General features: G+C 43.0%; 2 protein-coding genes and 2 pseudogenes across 2 annotated transcripts; 2 read left to right on the top strand and 2 right to left on the bottom strand.

Annotated features, from left to right (window-relative positions):
- Positions 1–754: 754 nt before the first annotated feature.
- LOC124662120 (VIN3-like protein 2) lies at positions 755–4,319 on the top strand. The gene is made up of 4 exons (XM_047200007.1): positions 755–773; positions 1,351–2,026; positions 2,471–2,778; positions 2,880–4,319. Exons 1-4 carry the CDS (start codon positions 755–757, stop codon positions 4,313–4,315), a joined length of 2,439 nt encoding a protein of 812 aa, XP_047055963.1. The 3' UTR covers positions 4,316–4,319.
- Positions 4,320–4,915: 596 nt separating this feature from the next.
- Positions 4,916–9,334, bottom strand: LOC124698521 (putative cysteine-rich receptor-like protein kinase 20). Its single transcript, XM_047231011.1, has 8 exons — positions 8,805–9,334; positions 8,366–8,418; positions 7,805–7,890; positions 6,882–7,063; positions 6,551–6,752; positions 5,908–6,145; positions 5,656–5,809; positions 4,916–5,512 (listed from the first exon to the last, which is right to left on the bottom strand). The coding sequence occupies exons 1-8, from the start codon at positions 9,249–9,251 to the stop codon at positions 5,165–5,167; spliced, it is 1,710 nt and encodes a 569-aa protein (XP_047086967.1). The 5' UTR covers positions 9,252–9,334; the 3' UTR covers positions 4,916–5,164.
- Positions 9,335–11,053: 1,719 nt separating this feature from the next.
- On the top strand, positions 11,054–15,697 carry LOC124662109 (annotated as a pseudogene).
- Positions 15,698–16,601: 904 nt separating this feature from the next.
- Positions 16,602–17,823, bottom strand: LOC124662098 (annotated as a pseudogene).
- Positions 17,824–18,837: the final 1,014 nt, after the last annotated feature.

The raw sequence follows: 18,837 nt of genomic DNA, 5'->3' as shown, positions 1-18,837 counted from the left end.
AAGTGAGGCCGGAGACGGAGAGGCGGCGTCGGCGGAGTCGCCAAGCCATGTGAGAGCGAGCTAGAGGAGAACTGAGAAGCGAGACCACTCCTCCGCCTCCCCCTCGTCGTCGCCATGGATCCCTCGCCGTACTCTGGTCTGCGCCTATCCCGTGACCCGTCCCTTCTCCCCACTCAACTTCCGTGCGTAGTTTTCTTTGGGGGCATTTCCTCTGGCCAAGCTCTGCGTATGGAGGCGTTTTCTTAGGTCTCGATTCACCGATCTGCGACGCGGGCGGCCGATTCCCTGCGTGCTGTTTCCGTGGGGTTTGGTTGCGATTCAAGCCTTTAGGGCTCGTCCTTTAATCGCGTTTTATGTATCTTATTACCTGCATTTTGCTTCTTCCTCCCCTGTTCGGTCGCGGCTTCTAGGCCATGGCATCATCATTCATGGTTTCCATGCTGCCTAGGGTGCAATGCACGAGTGTGTATTTTTACTCACTGGCAGGTCGCTAGTTATAGGCTTGTCTGAAGTGATGTTACTAGCTAGCTTGGCAAAGATGAGCAAAAACCAGAAATGTTGCTTTTTGTTGCCCCCAATGTCTTATGTTTAGGTTCGTATACACGTGGTTACCATTGCTGCATTGCGTTTTCTTTGCTTAGGGTAGATGGCATTGTGCCTTCACTCTGCTTCGTGACACAAATGCTGGGTAGATAATTTATGGCTGTTAGCCTGTTACTGTCGCGTTTAAGAAGGGCTAACGTTTGCAGGGTACATGCCGGTTTCTGTGATGCGTATGTCATAAGAATTTTACTGGTGGATTTACCCAGCACATGATTTCGATGAGCATGATTTCCACCAGCATTTTGTGGTGGATTGCCACCCCTTTCCTTCTCAGTTAGTGCAACAAACCCAAAATATTTCACACCAAGGGCATGATGTCATTAGTTACGAGTAGCAGCGGACATCACATATATTACATGTCTGCGCATAATTTAAATCAAACCCATGTTAATACTATATAAATACACATGATGCATGAACAAATCATTTTCGGATCCCGTCTTTTTTTTTTTACACTGTGGCATCTTCTGTACAACAATATCATATCTTATAATAAAAGGTAAAGGGAAGAGTAGTACTGGTTGCTGACTTTATGTGTTAGTGTGAGGCATTCTTCATAGATCCAGTTTATATTTATGTAGTGTACTTTCATCCCGGGCGATTATCTATTATGTTTTGGAAGAGATCTGCAATACTTGTAACGTTTACCTTGTTCACCATTCGTGGGATAACATAATGTTGGTTACCACTCTACCACCACTACTGTGTCTTTTTGCTAGCAGTGACTGTACCCTTCTGGTTCTCCAGGACTTATTGCTGATCCAGCTAAATGCCGTTTGCTGAGTGTTGATGCGAAGAGAGAACTTGTCCGTGAATTGTCAAAATGTCCAGATAAAGCACTTGAACTGTTGCATGAGTGGTCACGCTGTGATATTATACAGATATTCTGCTCTGAATTATGCCAAAATAGAAAATATGAAGGGGTATCAAAACAGCGGATACTACACTTTCTCTTCACGGCTGTGAATGAGAAGTCATGTGGTCATGGGAAAAGTATGAAGAGGTCAGGCCCTGAGCCGGACTCAAGTAACATCCAGTTACCTTGCAAAAGACAGAAAAAGAGTGATGCTCCAGTGCTTCCAGTTATTGCAAACACTTCAGTAACAGCTGATATAACTGGACCAACAAACATTGCACATTCTTGTGAAAATTCAGCTTGTAGGGCTGTTCTTGCTCCAGCAGATAAATTTTGCAAGCGTTGCTCATGCTGTATTTGTTTTAAGTACGACGACAATAAGGATCCTAGCCTGTGGCTGTCCTGCAATTCAGACCAACCCTTGGAGGAAGAGTCATGTGGATTGTCGTGCCACCTAGAATGTGCATTCAAGGATGAAAGATCTGGCATTCTGCAGAATGGACAATCAAAGAAACTTGACGGCAGTTATTATTGCATCCACTGCGGGAAACAAAATGATTTGCTTGGGTATTTTCTGTAACATTTTTCACTTACAATATTATCTATGCTAAAGTTAGAATTAGCTAGCTGCACATATCTGTTCAAGTACTTTTGATTCCAGTCTTACTTGTTAGCTGCCTTATCACATCAGTGTTATTCACGCAAATATCTCCACCATGATTCACTCATCTGGGTTCAGCTTTTAGCCTTTCATAATAAATAGTTTTTTTCCTGTTACTATACATTATTGCTTTTCATTCTATGGTAGCTAAGAGAAATGAAAGAGCGGGGCAATTTTTTTTTACTATGCTGCACACGTCCTCTTTTTATTTTCTCTGAGCGTGGCTTGTATTTTCATCTTGTGTGATTTAAATGAACTTCAGGGCTGAAGTTAGACTTGTTTTGCCCTGATTTTTCCAGTTTGATCAAAATATAGTTAGTAAGGATGACCGTGTAATTTGATTTTCCCAGGTGTTGGAAGAAACAACTATTGATAGCAAAAGATGCTCGGCGGTTGGATGTGTTGTGCCATCGGATATTTATTAGTCATAAGATCCTCATATCTACTCAGAAGTACTTGGTCCTCCATGAGGTCGTTGATACAGCATTGAAGAAGCTGGAGGGTGAGCTTGGTCCGATTACTGGCCTTCCAGACAAGGGCCGGGGAATTGTTGGTCGTCTTCCTGTAGGCACTGAAGTTCAGAGGCTTTGTACCCGTGCTATAGAGACTCTGGAATCTATGTTAAATGGCGCATTAACTGCTGACTCACAGTTTCAGAGTAAGTGTCCACTTTTTCCATTTTCTAATCATGATATACCTGTAATTGGTATGGATGTTTATGCATAACTTGTAACTCAGGCTCTCGTATGGTATCATCAGATTTCATAAAGGTTGAGGATGTATCTCATGATTCTGTCACAGTAGTTTTTGACCTGGATGCATGCCCCACTCTCTCCCGAGGTTTAACTGGCTTTAACTTGTGGCACCGAAAGGCTAGTGAAGAGGATTATCCCTCAAAGCTAACAGGCATAATTCCGATGCCAGCAAGAATGTTAGTGGTCAGAGGACTTGCTCCATGTACATCTTATGTCATCAAGGTTGTTGCATTCACCGGCTCAAAGGAGATTGGATCGTGGGAAGTCAGGACAAATACCACTGGCTGTCCTAAGGGGCTGGATGCAAAAGATTCACTGCCAGTGGATGTTGGAAAAGATCCAAACAACAAAAGCATGAAGGCAAAAAGTAGTAGTGGTCTGTCCAATCCTCCTACAGAAGGCGTGGAATCATACAAAGTCAGTACCAATTATGTTGATCTTGTCAGTTCGTCAGATAGTGATGTTGAATCCAATCACTCTCGAGATCGGAAGATAGATGTTGTTGGGTTAACTGAAGTTGATGGGCCAGATAGAGCTCCTAGGGTACCAGCATCAGGTTTGGATGGCAACGAAAAAGAACCTGGTTCAGCTGCTCAAGCAGCTTTACTAAAGAGGTCCACGGAGGTAATGGCGTGTGGTCAGAGAGCTTTGAAGCAGAACATGGGAACAATTGGTCCAGAGATTGCATCACATGTACACACTGAAAACAAGTCGGTTTCTCCACCTGAATACCGCGGCTCATTGCTACATGCCATGCAGAAAGAAACTGAAAACTGCAAGTTGGTTTCTGCAATGAGCTTTGAAGCAAAATCTGGTGATCATTTTCCTCAAGATGACAGTTCTAAGACTGAAACAGACCCAGCGTGTTTGCCATGCAAAAGAACCCCAGGGAGAACTGAGGATGGTGGACACAAGGATGGACGTTCAGAACCTAGCACATCTGCTCAAGTATGTTCTCTTCTGAAATCCTCAAACTCGGTGCATCACAAGCAGGTTATTTCATTGGAGAATGCGCCTGACTCACTGGATCCTAGAACAGGAAATGGTATCAAATCTGGCAATAGGATTATTGGAACAGGCTCTGGATCAAATAACGACAACCATGTTCCTCAACCTGTCCCTCTGAAACCTGGAACAAAACTGTGGAGTCCATCAAGCAGTAACCCCTCAGGAAAACCCAATGACATTGAGCAAACCGATGAAAGTGCTTATGTGTTCTGTGTCAAGGTTATCAGGTGGCTGGAATGTGAGGGTCATGTCGAGGCCAACTTCAGGGTGAAGTTCTTGACATGGTTGAGCCTACGAGCGTCTTGGCGTGAAAAGAAGATAGTTAGCGTGTTTGTGGATACTTTTATTGATGACCCCGCAAGCCTTGCCGGCCAGCTAAGTGACACCTTCTCAGAGGCAATCTACACCAAGTGGACGCCTATGGCGCCATAGGGTCTCTGCATGAAATTTTACCACTGACAATGGAGTTTTTTGTGTGAGCAAAATGGAAGTTTTTGGCACCAATCCTACTTAGGATATATTGCTGGTCCCGTACTTTATTAGCTGATCCTTGCATCAACTTCTCACTGGAACCTTATCCACTGTAGTAGTTAGTTTTGTTAATTTCCCGCCTTCAGCTGGAAGTTCAACATGTTAACCAGTATGAAGCATCAGGAAATTTGCAATCCAGAATAGCGCCATTTTGGGATCCTAATGTGTATGTAAGTGTGCGCAACTATATCTTAACTCAGGTTCTGTGCTTCTGCTTGTCAATTTGAAGTTTGATGATTCTCAATTTGAATGTGCTGGTTAATTATTAGTTTTGGTTTGCCATCTATGACACTTGATTGATCCAGCGTGAAATTACAATATCCCTATCTCTGAATACTGTAGAAAATAGAAACAATAGTACGAAGATATCATATGGTGGTACCACATAGTACAAGACTGTTAGCCCTGTTTTTGGATCAAACCACCTGTGGTCAAGCAAAGAAATGAAATTAATAGAAAAGACCGAAAAGAATGGTCTTCTTTTTATAGGGACATGGGGAATATCTGGTCCCATATATGGGCACTCCTGGTTAAAACTTGCTAGGATAGCAACGACAAAAGTTCAGTACACCACAAATATGTTTACTCACTCACAAAACTGCACTTAATATCTACAGTACAATATTGTATATACTATCTCATCCTTTTACTCAAGACTGAACTTAATATCTGTAATCTTGTAGACTATCCCAGCTGTAAAGATTTTACTCATATTTTAATTATATGTGATACTGAATGTTCATCATCATATCAAACCTCTGGGCCTAGAATGATTTGAACTCTAGTCGACATGGGAGCCGAACTTGTTATAGTTATGTCTATTGTCCTACTTGTTTGGCCCATGTATGCCGACGACGTGTCTTCACCAGCACACCCTTTACTCAGTGCAGTAGGCTGCTTAGGCTCCATTGGTAAGCTCATGCCTTCAGAGTTCAGCATTGCAGCAACATCTGTCATGGTGGGCCGATCTGCTGGATCTTCCTGAGCGCAAAGCAGTGCCACCTGAGTGCACCGCGTAATCTCGGCGATTTCATATACGTTCCCTAATGCCGGATCCACAAGCTCATGCAACCTTTGGTCCTTCCACATACACCAGGCCTGAAATAGTTTTCCAATAAACTTCACATGAGAGAACCGCAATGCAAATCCAAATTTAGAAATATATATGGACCCAACATCAGGCAGTCGTGAGTGTATAACTATGCGAAATCTTGCTTGAAATAAGGTATCAGTTCACTCACATCTCGTACAAGTTCACCAACAGTATCTCCTCCCTTGTCGAGTATGGTATTCTTCCGTCCGCTAATGATCACCAGAACCAAGACGCCGAAGCTGAACACATCTGTCTTCATTGAGTAAACTCCTTCAGATGCATACTCTGGTGCTTTGTAACCACTGAAAGGTGCAAACAGAAGAGATTAAAACTGCAATACTGGAACATCTGAACATGAATGATGGAATCTGTAAAGATTGATAAATTATGCAGCTTATACCTAGTCCCCACAACCCTGATTGTACGCTCTTCTGCGACGTCTGAGCTCAGTGCTCTAGCTGATCCAAAATCAGCAATCTTTGGGATCATGTTGTAATCCAAGAGGATATTATGTGGTTTTAAGTCTCTATGGACGATCCAGAACCTGGAGCCTTTGTGCAGGTAAACAAAGCCCTCTGTTAACCCTGCGATTATCTTGAGTCGCTTAGACCAGTCTAGCAATGGCCCTTTTGTTCTGTCTGCAAAATATTCGAATAGTGATTACCTTTTAGATATAATAATTGTGATTTCTATTCTGATGTAAACCAAACTAAAATAGGTTCAAAATCGGATATAATTTTAGCAACAAACAATAAGGTGAATCTAGAGGCCTAGAGCTTATGGACCTATTTACTACTCCCCCCCGTTTCAAAATAGATGTCTTCCTAGAGTTGGTCACTAGAATATTTTCCTCCCCTAAGCAAGGCATCCAAGTGCAACAGAAGCTCCTTGGAACACGATAACTAAAATTGCATCGGAAGTATAGAAAGATAAGTATTTTAGCAAATAAGTGGAGAAGCTAAAAGAACATCAATTTTGAAATGGAGAGAGTAGGAATTAAATGAGGTGTGCGTGAAAATTAACTCTGATAAGGGAAAGTGTACCAGATATGTAATGGTCCAAGGAACCATTTTGGAGGAACTCGTAGACAAAAATCCTTTCTTTCCCATGGACGCACCACCCCAATAACCTAACCAGATTGATATGCTGAAGCTTTGCAAGCTGCAACTCACTGTCAAAATCGAATATTGTTGCATGCTTATCAAGCCGTTTAACGGCAACCATAAGTCCATCAGGCAGCTGACCCTGCAATGGTTACTAAGGGAGTTCAAATAACAGTCTCTCAAGTCTCAACAGAAATCAGTAGTTTATTGTAATGGCAAGGAAGACATGCATTCACTTCGTTAGTTGCTTTCTAGTTAGCTAAAATGCTACCTTGTAAACTGTCCCGAATCCACCACACCCAATTATTGCCTTCTCTGAGAAATTGTTTGTAGCATCCGCGATCTGAAAGAAGTTGAACTTTGCAAAACCCACACAAGCCTCTTCTATGCGAGTACAAAGCTCCACAAGTTCTTCAATGTCAAAGAGTTTCTGCTCTTGAAGGTCCACAGTTCCTGACTCATGGATAATGTATCCTTGTCACCAATGGGATGACATAAAAACTCGCGTGACTAAGAGAATACAAAATTATGGACAACACACTCCATTGCTTGTTGCATTCATCATCAACTCATCATAATTAGGGACTTCGACGTACAAGAGTGTGATCTTACGAAGACAAATAGAGGCCGATACAAGAAGTCGTAAAATATATTGATGATGTTTCTATCACTCAACTCGAATGTTTCATGTAGGCCGGCATAAGCCCGCCGCAGTCCCGGGATTTTTTTTGTTTCATGTAGTTACTGAATGGAGTAAATATGTACCAAAAAGGAACTTTTCAGTATAGAATTGAACTTATCAGTATAGAATTGTATATTGGGTAATTTGAAGTTCATAGTTTGTATTGTGCAGATGTTGTTTTTCCCCATTAGCTAGTGCTCTTTCACATGTGCTTATTAACTTCTATCTGGACACGGTTGAATCCTATGTGACGACTCAATGTTTACTCATGATTTTTTTCCCGCATGTATAACAAGAACAATATCAAAACCCATTGTACGGCCAATTTTATTCTCCATCGCAATATATCAAAAAGATGAGCAGCGGGGTATTGCTATGTGCATAGAAATAATAATAAAGCAATTCTGAAATCCTTGCAGCAAATAACTTTGACATGAAACTTAATTCTATTAGTTTCCATACCTGAGTCGATGAGTAGGCATGTTAGGAAATCCATAGAAGTAGCTATTTACCTACGAATGGTTGGTCTCCAACATTGCGAAGTTTAGTAGCTCGCTGAACACGTACTTTAGTGAACTCCGAAGTTCTTGTTGAAAACCTAAAATTAGGTAAATCTCACCATTACTATATGTCTATATCCATACTTCACCTACCAATGGTTTTAACGCAGTCCTAAAAGTGGCATAATTTGGGCATCCGAGTCTGTCTAACTGAAAGAATTTCTGGCACAGTTACATTACTTAAGCTTCACACCTGTTTCATTTTAAGAGGGAAAACATCATGGTTATGGACAAAGATACTAGAATTATTGAGAACACATATAATATTTTAATTTCAAGCTGACTGATCCAGTTTACATCTACATTGCAGATATAATATACATATATTTTACAAGTTGTAACACTAGCTCCGAACCAGAACCAGATCTATGATCTAGATCAAGCGGTAGTCACCAGTAAGCCAAGTATTGTCAAGAATCATAGTTATCCTGTCGCTTGGTTAACCATCCACATTGTTATTTGATCAAAATATCTGACCTGGTGCAATACACTAGATAATGAAAATTATCTGACCTGGTGTGACAGTTTGAACTATCTGTGGCCACACTGAGCATCCCCTCACCAGCCTGCTAGACAAGCATAGCAAAAAAAAAAAAAAACAAATATTATTGACGGAAATTTGACGAGGACTGGTTCTGGTTGTATTAATTATGATGGAGGTTAGCTTTGGATTTATTACAGAGCTGGAACACCCTACGAAAATCGGAGTTTCTAAATTCAAATCGATTTGTTTAATTGGCAGTAAGAAATTGCAATTGGACTCCAGTTCAGATACAAATCATGCCCAATTGTCCATGGTCACTCGAACAGATTAGTTCAATGGTATTATGATCAAATGGATCGCTCTAAAATCAGCGCCACCCCCAATCGTAAGCTTTAATTTTGAAACGAAAGAATTACTCAGCAAATTACTACCAAGTACTAACAAGAAAGAAACTGAAGTCAAGTGTACCTTGACAAGACGATTATCCGTAGAATTGTCGACGAGGGCGATGAGCGGGATGAGGCGGATGAACATGTCAATCTCGTGCTGCGCTGCGCGGAGCTCGTCGGCCATCCGCGCGCCCAGGAGCAGGCGGCGGAGGTAGCCGCAGTCTTGGCACGCCGTGACGAGCGCGTAGCACCGCCGCAGCGCGCCGCCGAGCTGCTCCAGAGGCCGCCTGGTGGCCTCCCGCCGCATCAGCTCCGCTAACTCCAGCTCCCCGAGCAGGTCGCCTACAAGTTCCACGTGCTGCGCGAGCCGCACGCAGGCGTCCCGATGGCGGCGCGCCACCAGGGCGGCCTGCACCACCATGGACACCAACCCGAGCGCGTCCACGCCGACCAGTTGCAGCACGTTCGAGGCCTGCCCCAGTGTGCCCCAGAGGGTGCTCGAGGAGCTGTCCCATGAACTCGCCATGCTCGCTGCTTCCGGCTCCTGCACCCTACAGCCTCTCCCAGCGGCCAGGTCTCGTCGCCGACATTGACGGGGGCGGCCGCGACAAGTATCTAGTATTACTGTGGAAAACTGAGCTTGTGTTTGACGGAGACTTTGACTGAGCGTGTCACATTTCTTATTTCCTTTTTGTTTTCCAGGAAAACTGGTCTCGGTTTCTCACAATGCAAAGCCCGGCCCGGCCCATTTAGCCCAATCCAGCTTTTACTTGACATAACATGATGTTTTTTCTGGAGGGTGGTGCTGTACACCGACCTGGTCGGTGTGTACGGGCCACCGCACACCCCACCGACCAGGCCGGTTGGTTGGACCGCGGCCCATTAGTAGTAGGTACGTTTTTTTTTCTTTTTTTGCTGTTTCTTTTTTGTTAATTTTTTTTTAATATCTAACTTAAAAAAAATTCGTAGAACAAAATTTCAAAATCTGTTCAGATTCGAAATTTTGGAAATTAAAAATGTTCAGATTTTGATTTAATTTTGTTCAAAATTCAAAATTATTCCGAAATTTGGAAATTCGTTCAAGATTAAAATTTGTTCAAATTTCAAAAACCGTTCGAAATTTTTTTGTTCAAAATTCAAAATTCTTCTGAAATTTGGAAATTCGTTCAAGATTAAAAATTTGTTCAAATTCGAAATTCGTTCAAATTTTAAAAATCGTTCAAAACTTAAAATTTGTTCAAATTTCAAAATTCGTTCAAGATTAAAAATTTGTTCAAATTTCCAAATTCGTTCAACAAAAATTCAAAACTTGAACATTTTTCAAATTTTATAATTTTCGAAAATTATTTTTAAACATAAAATAAACGTGAGAAAAAAGAAACAGTGAAAAAGAAAACATAAAAGAAAAAAAAACAGAAAACAGAAAAGAAAAAAGAAAAAAGAAAGAAAGAAACAGGAAAAAACGCCTAACCGGGCCGGCCCACACCGCGCGCGGGGGTGTGCGGCGTGGTGCAGGTGCCGACCTGGTCGGCATATAGGAATTGCGTTTTCTGGACCACCTGAGCGGCTCGATGAGGCCGTCGATGTTGTGCTGCTCTTCGTTGCGGCGCGTGGCGAAGAGGTCCACCCACCACCTATTGTTGTCACCGGCGGCCCATGTTGGATTCACTCTGGGCTCAAACGGCAATGCTGAGCCCTGATCTCGTCAAACCAACATTCAGTCCCAAGAGCGGATGCCGACGTCGTTGACGGCTATCTTTCGGCCTCCGCTCCTCGGCAGGCGCATGTCTGATGGCATAGAATAGCGTGCGACGTACAACGCCCATGCCTGGGTGACCGTGAGGCTTTCGCGGCCGAATCCGTTGGCAGCGAGGATGCTACGGCAGCTGCTCGACATTGTTTGCATGTGGGAAGGAGCGGGATTATATTGAAGTTTCGCCTGAATATTTTGGCCGAAATTCAGCGAGTCATCGACGAAATGTGTTGGCGGGAGGTGATGTTTTTTCAACTGCCAGCGCGTTGACCATATACAAATTGGCATGTAAAATGCCTCCAAAACTTTATATCTAACATTCGTGGTGCCCTGCAAGTGTAAGAATATTTACGGGCGTGTCTAAGTTAGCAAAAAAATCTTGTGAATCCTCACGCTAGCGTGCCAAGTTACGGTTTTGACCAATTTAAAATTTAAGAGTCTGCTAGGGATGGTCTTGTACAAGTTGCTCCTGCCTCCTGGGGTTTGTGGATTGGGGTTTCTGTTGTGCACACAAGTGAGGCCGGAGAAGCGGCAGAGGCGGCGTCGGCGGAGTGGCCAAGCCATCTGAGAGCGAACTAGAGGAGAACTGGAGAAGCGAGACCAACTCCTCCGCCTCCCCATCGTGCTCGCCATGGACGCCTCGCCGTACTCTGGTCTGCGCCTTATCCCGCGACCCGCCCCTTCTCCCCACTCTACTTTCGTGCCTAGCTTTTTTCTGGGGCATTTTCTTCTGCGTATGGATGCGTTTTCTTAGGTCTCGATTCACCGATCTGTGACCCCTGCGGCCGATTCCCTGCGTGCTGTTTTTTGTTTTTTGGGTGGTCTGGTTGCGATTCCCTGGCCCGTCAATCGTGTTTTATCTTACCTGCTCGGCTGCTCCTCCCCTGTTCGGTCGCGGATTGTAGGCCATGGCAATATGGCATCATCATGGTTTTTATGCTGTCCAGGGTGCAATGCACGCTTGTATTTTTACTGGCTGGTCGCTAGTTCATAGGCTTGTCTGTAGTAAACTAGTGATTACCTTGGCGAAGGTGAGCAAGAACCGGAAATGTTGCTTTTTCCCCAATGTTGTATGTTTAGGTCCGTGTACATGTGTACTTCCATTACTGCATTGTGTTTTCTTTGCATTGGGTAGATGGCATTGTGCCTTCACTCTGCTTCGTGCCGGGAATGGGGTAGATGTGTTATGGCTGCTACTGTCAGTATCCCATTTAAGAAGGGGTAAGGTTTGCAGCGTACGCGTCAGGTTTCCCGTTTCCATGATGTGTTAGAAGGTATTTAAGAAGAATTTTACTGGTGAATGGATGGTGGATTTACCCAGCAGATGATTTCGATGAGTATGATTTCCACCCGCATTTGTGGTGAAATGCCACCCTTTTCTTGTCAAGTCGGTATAAAAAACTCGAAATATTGCACACCATGGTCACGCTCTCCTAGTTTAAGCTGTAATCTTCTGTACAACAATATCATATCAGATGATAAAAAGTGCAGGGGGGAGTAGTACTGATTTCTGAATTTATGTGTTATTGTGAGACATCTTTTCTAGATCCAGTTTATATGTATCTAGTGTACTTCCATTTCGGGTGGTTATCCTTTTTTTTCACCATTTGTGTGAGAAAATAATGTTGGTTGCCACTCTACCATACTGTGAGAATGCTTTGATTTTCCGTGAGCACTGACTGTACCCTTCTGGTTCTCCAGGGTTGATTGCTGATCCATCAAAATGCCGTTTGCTGACTGTCGATGCAAAGAGGAAATTTGTCCGTGAATTGTCAAAATGTCCAGATAGGGCACTTGTACTCCTGCGTGAATTGAAACGCCATGATATTATACAGATTTTCTGTTCTGAATTATGCCAAAATAGAAAATATGAAGGGGTGTCAAAAAAGCGGATACTACACTATCTCTTCAATACTGTGAATGAGAAGTCATGTGGTCATGGGAAAAGTATGAAGAAGTCAGGCCCTGAGAGGAACTCAAGTGACATCCAGTTACCTTACAAAAGACAGAAAAAGATTATTGTTCAGGCACTTCCAGCTATTGGAAGCGCTCCAGTAACAGCTGGTGGTATACGTGCACCAACAAACCATGCACACCTTTGTGAAAATTCAGCTTGTAGGGCCAGTCTTGTTACAACAGATAAATTTTGCAAACGTTGCTCATGCTGTATTTGTTTTAAGTACGACGACAATAAGGATCCTAGCCTTTGGCTGTCCTGCAATTCAGACCAACTCTTGCAGGAAGAGTCATGTGGCTTTTCGTGCCACCTAGAGTGTGCATTCAGGGATGGAAGAGCTGGCATTCTGCAGAATGGGCAGTCAAAGAAACTTGATGGTGGTTATTACTGCACCCACTGTGGGAAACAAAATGATTTGCTTGGGTATTTTATGAAACATTTTTCACTTACAATATTTTGTATGCTAATGGTAAATTAGCTAGTCTGTTTCAGTGCTTTGCTTCCAGTCTTGTTAGAAGCCTTATTGCATCAATGTTATTCTTCCAAATATCTCCATCATGATCCACTCATTTGAAATGGTTCAGCTTTTAGCCTTTCATGATAGTTAGGTTTTTTCCTGCTACTATACAATTACTGCTTTTCATTCTATGGCAGTTAAGAGAAATGAAAGAGGTGGGCCAAATTTTACTTTATTGCCCACAGTGTCCTCATTTTTTTTCAGTGTGGTTTTATTTCCATCTTGTGTGATTAAATGAACTTGAGAGCTGAAGTTAGATTTGTTTTCCCTTGATTTTTCTAGTTTGATCAAAGTATAGTTAGTAAGGATTACCATGTATTTTGATTTTGCCAGGTGTTGGAAGAAGCAACTATTGGTAGCAAAAGATGCGTGCCAGTTGGATGTGTTGTGCCATCGGATATTTCTTAGCCATAAGATCCTCATATCCACTCAGAAGTACTTGGTCCTCCATGAGATCGTGGATACATCATTGAAGAAGCTGGAGGGTGAGCTTGGTCCGATTACTGGCCTTCCAGACAAGGGCCGGGGAATTGTTGGTCGTCTTGCTGTAGGCACTGAAGTTCAGTGGCTTTGTACCCGTGCTATAGAGACTCTGGAATCTATGTTAAATGGTGCATTAACTGCTGATTCGAAAATTCAGAGTAAGTTTCCACCTTTTCCCTTTTTTTAATCATCAGACACCTCTAATTGCTATGAATGTTTATGCATAACTTGTAATTGAGATTCTCTTATGGTACCATCAGAATTCATAAAGCTTGAGGATATATCCCGTGAATCTGTTGCTGTAGTTTTTTGACTTGGATGTATGCCCCATGCTCTCTTCAGGTTTAACTGGCTTTAACTTGTGGCACCGAAAGGCTAGTGATGAAGATTATCCTTCAAACCTAACAGGCTTAATAGTACCGATGCCATCAAAAATGTTTTGTGTGTGTGTTGGGGGGGGGGGGGGGGGTTTTATCTTACCTGCATTTTGCTTGTTCCTCCCCTGTTCAGTCGCAGCTTCTAGGCCATCATGGTTTCTATGCTGTCTAGGGTGCAATGCGCTCGTGACTGACTGGTCGCTGGTTATAGTCTTGTCTATAGTGAACTAGTGATTTGCCTTGGTCAAGATGAGCAGTAACCAGAAATGTTGCTTTTTTTCTCCAATGTTGTATGTTTATGTTCGTACACATGTGGTTACTGTTGCTGCATTGTGTTTCTTTGCTTTGGGTGGATGGCATTGTGCCTTCACTCTGCTTCGTGCCAGGAATGGGGTAGATGATTTATGGCTGTTACTGCCAGTGCCCCGTTTAAGAAGGGGTAAGGTCTGCAGGGTACATGTCGGGTTTCCATGATGCGTTAGAAGGTATCTCAGAAGAATTTTGCTGGTGAATGGATGGTGGATTTACCCAGCACATGATTCGATGAGTATGATTTCCACCAACATTTGTGGTGAAATGCCACCCTTTTCTTCTCAGCTGGTGTAAAAAACTCGAAATATTGCACACCAAGGACATGCTCTCCTAGTTTACGTTGTAGCATCTTCCGTACAACAATATCATATCAGATGATAAAAAGTGCAGGGAAGGGTAGTATTGATTGCCGACTTTATGTGTTATTGTGAGACATTCTTTCTAGATCCAGTTTATATGTATCTAGTGTACTTCCATTTTGGGCAATTATCTATTATATTTTGGAAATAGACCTGCAAATACTTATAACGTTTCTTTCCTTCACCATTTGTGTGAGAACATAATGTTGGTTGTCACTCTACCATACTGTGAGAATGCTCTGATTTTCCGTGAGCAGTGACTGTACCCTTCTGGTTCTCCAGGATTGATTGCTGATCCAGCGAAATGTCATTTGCTGAGTGTCGATGCAAAGAGGGAATTTGTCTGTGAATTGTCAAAATGTCCAGATAAAGCACTTGAACTGCTGCATGAATGGACTACCTGTGGTATTATACAGATTTTTTGTTCTCAATTATGCAAAGATGGAAAATATGTAGGGATGTCAAAACAACAGTTACTAAATTATCTCTTCAATGCTGTGAATGAGAAGTCATGTGGTCATGGGAAAAGTATGAAGAAGCCAGGCCCTGAGCGAAACTCAAGTGAGATCCAGTTACCTTACAAAACACTGAAAAAGATTGTTGTTCCAGCACTTCCAGTTATTGCAAGCGCTCCAGGGTGTTTGTCAGGCAAACGCACATCAGGGAGAATCGAGGATGGTGGGCACAAGGATGGACCTTCAGAACCTAGCACATCTGATCAAGTAACATCTCTTCCGAAGTCCTTAAACTTTATGCCTCACAAGCAGGGGATTTTATTGGAGAAAGCACCTGGTTCACTGGCTCCCAGAATAGGGAATGGTATCGAATTGGGTGATAGTATTATTGGAACAGGTTCTAGATCTAGCAATGATGACCATGTTCCTCATCCTGGCCCTCTGAAACCTAGAATAGAACCATGGAGTCCATCAAGCAGTAACCCCTCAGGGAAACCCGATGACATTGAGCAAACTGATGAAAATGCTTACCTGTTATGTGTCAAGGTGATCAGGCAGCTGGAATGCGAGGGTCACGTCGATGTCCACTTCAGAGTGAAGTTCTTGACATGGCTAAGCCTACAGGCGACTCAGCGGGAAAAGGAAATAGTTAGCGTGTTTGTGGAGACTTTCACTAACGATCTCACAAGCCTTGCCAGCCAGCTACGTGACACCTTCTTGGAGGCAATCTACAGCAAGAAGCTGCCTATGGCACCATAGTCTCCGCATGAAACTTTACCACTGACAATAGAGTTTTTTTTGTGTGAGCGAAATGGGGAGTTTTTGGCACCAATCCTACTTAGGATATATTACTGGTCATGTACCTTATTACTGATCATCGCATCAATTTCTCAGTGGAAGATTATCCACTCTAGTAGATTGTTTTGTTAACTTTCCGCCTGCAGCTGGAAGTTCAACATCTTAACCAGTATGAAGCATCAGGAAATTTGCAAGCCAGAATAGCGTTATTTTGATATCCTAATGTTTATGCAAGTGTGCGCAACTACATATCTTAACTCAAGTGATGTGCTTTCATCTTCATAAAAATCTCAAGTTTTATGCTTTCTGCTTGTCAAGTTGAAAGTTTGATGATTCTCAAGTTGAATGTGCTGGGTAATAATCAGTTTTGGTTTGCCATCTATCATCTAGGACGCTTGATTGATCCAGCGTGAAATTCTAAGATCCCTATCTCTGAATACAGTAGAAAATAGGAACAATAATACTCCGTATGAAGATATCATATGGTAGCACCACATAGTGCAAGACTGTTTCTGGATCAAACCACCTATGGTCAAGCGAAGAAATGAAATGAACAGAAAAACTGAAGAGTTGTCTTTTTTATTTATAGGGACATGGGGAATAACTGGTCCCATATATGGGTACTCCCTGCTAAAACTTGCTAGGATAGCAACGGCAAAAGTTGGAATATTATACATTTATATATTTCAATGTAGATGACAGTACAACACAAACATGTTCATTCACTCACAAAACTTAACTTAATATCTGCAATCTGTGTACACTGTCTCAGCCATTTACTCAAAACTAAACTTAATATCGCAGCTGTAAAGATCCTTACTCATGGCTTAGTTATGCTATATGATATTGAATTTTCATCATCATATCAAACCTCTGGGTCTAGAATGATTCGAACCCTAGTCGACATGGGAGCTGAACTTGTTATGGTTATGTCTATTGTCCTGCTTGTTTGGCCCATGCATGTCAACACCCTGTCTTCACCAGCACACCCAGCGCCGTAGGCTGCTTAGGCTCCATCGGTAAGCTCATGCTTTCAGGGTTCAGCTTTGCAGCAACATCTGTTATGGTGGGCCGATCTGCTGGATCTTCCTGAGCACAAAACAGCGCCGCCTGAGCGCATTGCGTTATCTCAGCGATGCCACACCCGTTTCCTAATGCCGGATCCACAAGCTCATGTAGCCTTTGGTCCTTCCACGTATTCCAGGCCTGAAATGTTTTCCAATACATTTGACGTCAAAGAATTGTAGGTAGCTTGAGTTATGCATATGGCCTAACTACAAAGATGATGATCATGTTGCTATGCTCACTCACATCTCGTACAAGATCACCAAGAGTATCCCCTCGGTTGTTGAGTATGGTATTCTTTCTTCCATTAATGATCACCAGAACCAAGACGCCGAAGCTGAACTCATCTGTCTTAAGTGAGATGGAATTATGTAAAGATTGATATATAAGGCAGCTCCTACGTAGTTCCCACAACCCTGCTTGTACGCTCTTGTGTACGTCTGAATTCAGTGTTCTAACTGACCCAAAATCAGATATCTTCGGGTCCATGTTATAGTCCAAGAGTATATTACTCGGTTTCAAGTCCCTATGGACGATCCGTAACATGGAGTCTTTTTGCAGGTAAACAAGCCCCCTTATTACCCCTTTGATTATCTTGAGTCGCTCAGTCTAGCACAGGCCCTTTTATTCTGTCTGTAAACGTTCAAATAATTATTGTCTCTTAGATAAAAAATAAGTGCAACTTATATTCTGCTCTGAACGAAACTACGGCAGTTACAAACTGAAACTAGAGCTGCTGTAACCTTAAATTTAGTTGTTGGTGTTTTGAATTCCTGCACATATTTATTAGGTATTAAATGGTTTGGAGGTCTCTCTTGACAAGCAAAAGAAAGGGGAGAGTTATGTGACCAATCAGTTCGGCAATAGCAACTGGTGCTAAAAGGATATACTCCCTCCTTCCGTGAATAATTGTATGTTTTCTTTTTTTTAGAAGTTAATTTTTTTTTCAAACTGACGGGGTTGTGTACGTGGGCGTTGCTCTCCTCCTTGGAGGCACCATTGTGGAGTTTCTCGACCTCCATCCTTGTATCATGTTCTTTGGGTGAAAGCCTTGATCAGGTTGGTTCAGGCGAAGGGTGTCACCCTCGGGTTGCTTACCTTCTTTGGGGTGTTGTCTTGAAGACCTTGATCTCATTCGCACTTATCGGTTTGGCTAGACTCAACATCATCACGGTTTGACATGTGACCAACCGGCGATGCGAGAGTTCCGTGTGACGCCTTGTGTGACAACAATGGCGTTGAGGAGCGACGGTCCGATCTCATCAAGACTTTGTTAGTCGGCTTCCTGCTCCAACTTGCCCGAGTCTCTTCGTGTTTGCCGTCCCTTGGCGTGAAGCTAGGGCTGCTATGTTTTTCAAGATTTTATAGTTAAGCGGCGTACAATGAACTGTAAGGGGTGGTACGAAGATCTTCTTCGCCTCGCGTCTTGCGCATCTCCTGTTTGGAGCTCATCATCAGAGTCGAAGCTGCCTGTCTCTAAGCGAGGAGTCAAATGTTTGGCATAGGCCACCTTAAGCTTCACGATGCCATGCCGCTATAGCGAGGTCTTTGGTGGTCCTTTCTTCGGGGAAGTAGGAGTCGCTGCAGAGTGATAACGATAATGATGGGGGGAAACCTTGACGCATTCTCACTTCGGTGGTGTGTGCGCAGCTTCGGGTAGCCAGGGTGACTGTGTGTGCCCTCGCGACGGTCGTGTTCCACAATGGTTTTGGCCGGTTTTCCGCTAATAAACCGGCCACTCTATTATTCTTCTTTATTAATGAAAATGACAAGTATTTTGCCTCATTTCAAAATTTTGTTTTTGATTTTGTCATTTTTGTCCATTCACAAGACCAGCCTAGCTATGATTATCTAAGAATGGCAAGGGTGTTATAGCAAAATGGCTCGATGCATTTTTGCTATGACAACCTTGGTCCGGCCTCCGTGAACATGGGGTTTGTGGCTCTGGGGTTTCTGTTCTGCACGGAAGTGAGGCCGGAGACGAAGAGGCGGCGTCGGCGGAGTCGCCAAGCCATGTGAGAGCGAGCTAGAGGAGA

The sequence above is a fragment of the Lolium rigidum genome, chromosome 1 (genome assembly GCF_022539505.1).
Source record: "Lolium rigidum isolate FL_2022 chromosome 1, APGP_CSIRO_Lrig_0.1, whole genome shotgun sequence".
Classification (NCBI taxonomy): Eukaryota; Viridiplantae; Streptophyta; class Magnoliopsida; order Poales; family Poaceae; genus Lolium; species Lolium rigidum.
Note: the sequence above shows the minus strand (reverse complement) of the source record. Positions and strands in the feature narration are given on the sequence as shown.

Coding starts and splice junctions, on each gene's coding strand:
- LOC124662120 (XM_047200007.1), top strand. Junction 2,027..2,470: donor AAACAAAATGATTTGCTTGG/GTATTTTCTGTA, acceptor TGATTTTCCCAG/GTGTTGGAAGAAACAACTAT. Junction 2,779..2,879: donor TGCTGACTCACAGTTTCAGA/GTAAGTGTCCAC, acceptor TGGTATCATCAG/ATTTCATAAAGGTTGAGGAT.
- LOC124698521 (XM_047231011.1), bottom strand. CDS start 9,251: ATGGCGAGTTCATGGGACAGCTCCTCGAGCACCCTCTGGGGCACACTG. Junction 6,753..6,881: donor GATTCGGGACAGTTTACAAG/GTAGCATTTTAG, acceptor TAACCATTGCAG/GGTCAGCTGCCTGATGGACT. Junction 5,810..5,907: donor ATCAGGGTTGTGGGGACTAG/GTATAAGCTGCA, acceptor TGCACCTTTCAG/TGGTTACAAAGCACCAGAGT.